The following is a 6,617-nucleotide window of genomic DNA, read 5'->3' on the forward strand; positions in this document are numbered from 1 at the left end:
ATGCACATAGCCTTTAGGCTTCTTTTGGGATAAATTACTAATAAGAAATTGGGGGAAAAAAATGAAAATTGCACCTTGAAAGTTACATCCAATTATATAAATATTTTTTATTCTTCTAAAATTTTAGGTGTACTGTCTGAAACTATAACTACAATTGTAATTTATATTGATATCACATTAAGGACAACTTATATCAACACTTCTTACGATAAATTACATCGATACTTAGGAATGCATTATATAATTGGATTTAATATTAAAAATAAGAAAAATACAATTTTGGTCCATTAACTTAAGGGTGGTGGCACTTTTGGTCCAGGTTCATTCTAAAATAATATTTCAAAACAATATTTTATAAGAAAAATGATCATTAACGTCCAAATTGCCTAATTTCACCAAAATCTCTCACCCCCACACCCCAGTACGTGACTCCAAAAAATTGGGGGGTTTTAATTTTTCCGGCCAAATTAGCATACAATGGCCAATAAATTTCAGACAGGGTCAAGTGGCAAGGTGAGGTGTAAAAATGAAACATGTCACCTTTGTCACTTCAATTAGCAGGCCAAGTCAGCTTATTTTGGGGCGAAAATTGCACTCACGCCTCTCTCCTCTATAATTAATTACCCCAAAATGTGTTGCTCAAGAACACTAATTTCTTCTGTCAAGAGAAGATGGGTGAAAAGGTTGGACATTGGAATTAGAAGGTGGCATTGGCCAAGGTATTGAGATATCCATCGTGATTGGCTTCGTCCAATGCTATTGTGGGAAGAGAACAGTGTTGCATACTTCATGGATTTAGGGAAATTCGGGAAGGAGATGCTATTCGTGTAAAGATTATAACTTAAGGTTTATATTTCCTATCTTTTATTTGCCTCTGATGAACAAAACGTCCTAAAGTTGTAAATTTTTTCGTGGTTGAGGAGGGGTAGGTGTCGATTTTTTTATTGGGAAGACCCTCCAATTCTGACTCAACTAGGACCTTCGTTGACTCAACACTATTTGCATAGGCTATCAATGCTTGAGCAATTACAGATGGCCCACACAAACATGTCTGTTCACTCACAAGTAACATTGCAATCAAGATTGAACATAGGGTACCTCCCCCAATGACTGGTCTGGATTCATTCCATGTTTCTCAAGCAGACCAGTTCAACCAGTTTCCAAGACTATCATTAAGGATAATGGGCAAAAGTTTGTTGATCTCTCAAATTGGCCAAGGAGTCAACCATCTAAAGATCATAGGAAAAAATAGTACTGATTTCAGACTTTGGTTCTTTTGGTGTATCGTTGGACAAGGCTAAAAAATTAAGGTCAGCATATTGACTGTTTTTCTGAAATTAACGTGGATAGTTGTTTTAGACTTTTAGTACTTTAGTGTTCATTGCATATCCCTAAACACATATGGTGTATTCTATAAACACATTTTGGGAATTAATGCTCGTGCCCTTCTACATATTGAAGGGTCTTCCTAAAAAAATCAACACCCACCCCTCTACAACCACAAGAAAACTTACAATCTTAGGGATGTTTCATTCATCAGAGGCAAATAAAAGAAAGAAAAATAAACCTTACATTATAATCTTTACATGAATGGAATCGCTTTTATGGATTCACTTCAGTCCATTAAGTACGCAACACTACTCTCTTCCCACAATAGCATTCGACGAAGCCAGTCACGATGGATATCTCAATACCTTGGCCAATGTCACCTTCTAATTCCAATGTCCAACCTTTTCACCCGTCTGTTCTTGACAGAAGAAATTAGTGTTCTTCAGCAACCCGTCTTGGGGTAATTATAGAGGAGAGAAACGTGAGTGCAATTTCCCCCCTAAAATAAGTTGACTTGGTCTGCTAATTGAAGTGGCAAAGGTGACATGTTTCATTTCTACACGTCAGCTTGCCACTTGACCCTGTCTGAAATTTATTGGCCATTGTATGCTAATTTGGCCGGAAAAATTAAAACCCCCCAATTTTTTGGAGTCACGTACTGGGGTGTGGGGGTGAGAGATTTTGGTGAAATTAGGCAATGAGTCACGTGCTGGGGAGGTGAGGGATTTCAGTGAAATAGGGTAATCTGGACATTAGTTGCCACTTTTTACAAAGTCCTGTCATGAAACACTATTTTAAAATGGATTTGAACCAAAAGTACCATCTTCCCTAAGTTAATGAATCAAAATTATATTTTTTTTATTTATATATTAATTAAATAAAATAAAAAATACAATAGAATCTAAACAAAAAAGTTCAATCCACCTTACCCTTGGAAGGAATGAATATATAAATGTTTTATGTGGAGTATGTGACTCTTTACTGAGGACACAAGGCAATGAAAGAATCATGGGCTCCACCCCCACGATCCTATCCCTCCTTCACTCACTCACCTCTCCCCACTCTATATAAATCCCTCTCTTGCTCCTCTCTATATTCTCCTCACACTTTACACACATATACATACATAATACACACACCCATCTGTATCTATAACACAGTTTGACGCCGGTGCAATGGCTTATTACGGCGGTTCAAGCAACGGTCTGATCGTCAGCTTCGGCGAGATGCTGATCGACTTCGTGCCGACGGTCTCCGGGGCCGTGGCCGGGCCCGGGCTCGGCGGGAACGCTGCCTTCATCGGGAAGCTAGGCGACGACGAGTTCGGGCGCATGCTGGCCGGTATCCTGAAAGAGAACGGCGTCTCCACCGACGGCGTTACCTTCGACGGCGGGGCAAGAACGGCTCTGGCGTTCGTGACGCTACGCGCCGACGGGGAGCGGCAATTCATGTTCTACAGGAATCCTAGCGCCGATATGTTGCTTGCCCCACATGAGTTGAACTTCCACCTCATTAGATCAGTGAGTGCATTGCACCCTTCTCTACATTCGTGCACGGCCAGATGAATGTCAAATTCACAAAATTTAAAGTAAATTAACAAATCTTAAAATATAAGTTGGGAATTTTTAATTCACAATATAAATCTAACTAAAACAAATTAGATAAGTTGTGTGAATTACACTCAATTATGAAAAATGATCCATATAAAGACGGGAAATTTTAGCCGGACTGATTCGTTAAAATCTGAATTAATTTTATGACAAGTGTAATATACTTATCGTGTGATTGATATACAGTTAAAAAATATGACCAATCACATAGTAAATATATCACATTTATTTCGTGATTGATTTGGTTCGATTAAACCTGGTCCAGATTAAAATTTTCCTATAAACACTTATTAAAGAAGTATAGTATATATCAAGAGGAAACATTCTAACTCAAATTGGGTTTTGCCAAATTTGAATTAATTATATGACAAGTGTATTGCACTTGTCCTGTAATTGGAAGACATTTAAAAAATAATAATCAATTTCATTATAAATATATCATACATGCAACATTATTGATTTGTTCGGACAAACTTGATCTAGCTAACTTTCTTTTATATCAGAGCACCAACCATTGTGCCTTTTGACCTAATGCTTAAGGTAGAAAATTATTATACCCAAGAAAAGAAGAGTATGAATTTTTGTCAAAATATTTGATGGGGCAAAATTTAAGTGTTGCATAATTGATTATTAATTTTAAAGTAAAATGATTATGGTGTTTGTATTTACAATTTTATAATTAATTATATAAATACAAAATTTGTAGTGAAATTTCAATCATAGGTAAAGAAGTTGCGGTTAAATTAAAATATATATTTTAGTTATAATTTTGTAATTTGAAACAGATACACACCAATCATTCCTTCTTACGGCATGAGGATGACAATGTGGGTCATGTGTTTTTTAGAAAAGAGTACATTGCCTCCCTGATGAAAGGGATAATTTGCTTCTTTTTAAAAAATACTGAAGGGTAAAATAATATTTTATTTTTTACAGAGACTTATGTGAACATTTCAAATAATATAGAAAAGAAATTGTAATTTATCCCTGTAAAAAATGATAATTTGGTCGAAATTTAGAGCTCATGTAAGAAGAACATGTATCTACAGTTAATCCAAATCGATATGAAACTTTTGCTTCATAGGCTAAGGTATTCCACTATGGATCAATAAGCTTGATCGCGGAGCCATGTCGATCGGCACATTTCAAAGCGATGGAGGTGGCGAAGGACGCCGGCGCACTGCTGTCGTACGACCCAAACCTCCGGCTACCGCTTTGGCCGTCGGCGGAAGAGGCTCGAGAGCAGATATTGAGCATATGGGAGAAGGCAGATGTGATCAAAGTGAGCGATGAGGAGCTGCAATTCCTCACTCAGACCAACATTGTTGATGATGAATGTGCAATGTCTCTGTGGCACCATAATTTGAAGCTTCTTTTGGTCACTCTTGGAGATAGGGGCTGCAGATATTACACTAAGGTATGATTAATTAATTTTGCATTTTACTATATATTGGAATTTTGTATATTTAATTTTCTAGTAAAATTGATCGATAGCTACGAAAAAAAAATAGCATCCAAAAAATTAACAAGTAAAATTCTTACATGTCTCGGGAAAATTATTATTTAGTTCCATATCATAGGTCACGTATATTTTTAATTTATAATTTATAGAATTTTTAAAAATAGTCCCACAATTTTAAAAATTCTCACTTTCGATCCTTTGGTCCTTCCATCAGGAAAAATTGACCAAAAAAAATAGCATGCAAGTCATGTGGATACTTTTGTCCATTGTGAAAAGATAATAACGCGTGACTTGGCTGTTGGTTTTTTTTTTTTGTCAATTAATTTACTAGGAGAAGGTGGCAGGGGACTACAAATGAGCTTTTTGTAAGTTTTGAGAATATTTTTTAGAATCTCGTAAATAATAGGACTAAAAATATTCAAGACTAAAAACAAAAGAGAGACAGTGGGCTTCTTATTTAAAAGCTGAAAGAGGCAAATGGTGTTTTTGATTTTTGTTAAAGAGAGATTTTTCCCCATTATTACAGAACTTCAAAGGAGCAGTGGACACATATCAAGTAAAGACAGTGGACACAACCGGAGCAGGCGACTCCTTTGTGGGAGCCCTTCTGTGTAAAATCGTAGATGACCAATTCATAATCCAGGTATGTGTTAATTATATAACTGCATTAAAATTTCTAAACCCTCCCAACTTACTTACTATTTCTTAGTTGATAAATTTACACTTATACTATTTATTAAAAATGTGACATCGATAGGCAGTAACCAATTCCGATAACAAAATATTTATTGACAAAAGTACCCTTAAATGTACTTATTTGTTCATCTTGCATATATATTATTTTCTTCAAACAATTATTTATAATATCTTTGATTTCTTTCTTAATCAGACAAAAAAAGTATAATAAAGAGATTAAATTATACATACCACTGTCGAATATGCATAATTATTTTTTTCTTGATTCTATTATAATAAAAGAGTATATATATGTACTTAATATTTTTTTTCATAAATACATAATAGTGTTTTCCTTTTCCAAACTCCACACACTCATGGACTATTCTCGATTGCTCATCGAGTGTTCCCGACTGCTTGTAAGTATCTCTCTCTGTCTGTGTATATATATATATATATATGGTGTGTGCGTGTGTGCAGAAGGAAGAGAGATTGAAGCAAGTGCTTAGATATGCATGTGCATGTGGAGCTATCACCACCACTAAGAAGGGAGCAATTCCGGCACTCCCCACACACTCTCAAGTCCTCACTCTTCTGGATGGGCCTAAACGGACGAGACGCAGTTTTAGCTTCCGAAGCTGGTTTTCCTTTGTCTAGCGCGCTACATGCATAGCTGCTGCTGCTCCAACTATCTACTATAAATTACAATTACAAATCAAGTGAGATGTAATAATTCATGACATGTACAATGTGAATAATGGATGAGAGGAAGTTAATGTTGTTGCATTGTTAGAATTTGTGGCTCTATGACTTAATTCAACTTTTAATATATATATTTATAAGGTTTGTAGGAAAAAATACAATTTCCTCTATTCCCTCACAAGCCACGTTAATTGGTTGAAAATAATATCACGGCTGCGTTATAAATATTGGGCATCTTACCCCGAGGAAAGGCTGTATCTAGTATCAGACCAATGATTTGGAGACGGACTATCCATGAAACATATGACAAGGACCGCAGATCTAGTACTCACTCCAACTACACCTTAGGAATTCAGGACGTATTCTACTAGGAGACTTATCTAATGAGCACAATCCTTCGAGATCCCTATTGCACAAAATGAATCTTTGGAACGACATACACACAAAACACTAGTATCTTAAGCATTCTATTGCACACTATCATTAATTATTGTTTTATTTTGTTCAACCTTTATCTTTTCACAATTGTTTACTGATTTGAGTATTAGAGTGCTAGCGTATTTTTTGTGATCCGATTTCTAGGTTTATAAGAAATTCGGCCCAAAAGACTCAAATTTAGAACATCTTAAACAAACAATTTTTTTCTCGTATCACAATCCTATTAACACAAAAACCTCAAGCAAACTAGAGAGGGGGCAATAATTCTTGAAGAAATCCCTTTCATCTCTTTGATGCCTAATTCATTGAGCTTCAGACTGTGCTGGAATGGGAGGAAGTGGATGATGGAGTTGGAATCTTGCTCAAGGGGCTTAAATTCATTTAGACCCCATCTGATATGT

General features: G+C 35.8%; 1 protein-coding gene across 1 annotated transcript; it reads left to right on the forward strand.

Annotated features, from left to right (window-relative positions):
- On the forward strand, positions 2,409 to 5,892 carry LOC105158746 (fructokinase-2). Its single transcript, XM_011075588.2, has 4 exons — positions 2,409 to 2,849; positions 4,024 to 4,356; positions 4,928 to 5,044; positions 5,557 to 5,892. Exons 1-4 carry the CDS (start codon positions 2,505 to 2,507, stop codon positions 5,731 to 5,733), a joined length of 972 nt encoding a protein of 323 aa, XP_011073890.2. The 5' UTR covers positions 2,409 to 2,504; the 3' UTR covers positions 5,734 to 5,892.

Source organism: Sesamum indicum, linkage group LG3, assembly GCF_000512975.1.
Source record: "Sesamum indicum cultivar Zhongzhi No. 13 linkage group LG3, S_indicum_v1.0, whole genome shotgun sequence".
Classification (NCBI taxonomy): domain Eukaryota; kingdom Viridiplantae; phylum Streptophyta; class Magnoliopsida; order Lamiales; family Pedaliaceae; genus Sesamum; species Sesamum indicum.

Coding starts and splice junctions, on each gene's coding strand:
- LOC105158746 (XM_011075588.2), top strand. CDS start 2,505: ATGGCTTATTACGGCGGTTCAAGCAACGGTCTGATCGTCAGCTTCGGC. Junction 2,850..4,023: donor ACTTCCACCTCATTAGATCA/GTGAGTGCATTG, acceptor TTTGCTTCATAG/GCTAAGGTATTCCACTATGG. Junction 4,357..4,927: donor GCTGCAGATATTACACTAAG/GTATGATTAATT, acceptor CCATTATTACAG/AACTTCAAAGGAGCAGTGGA.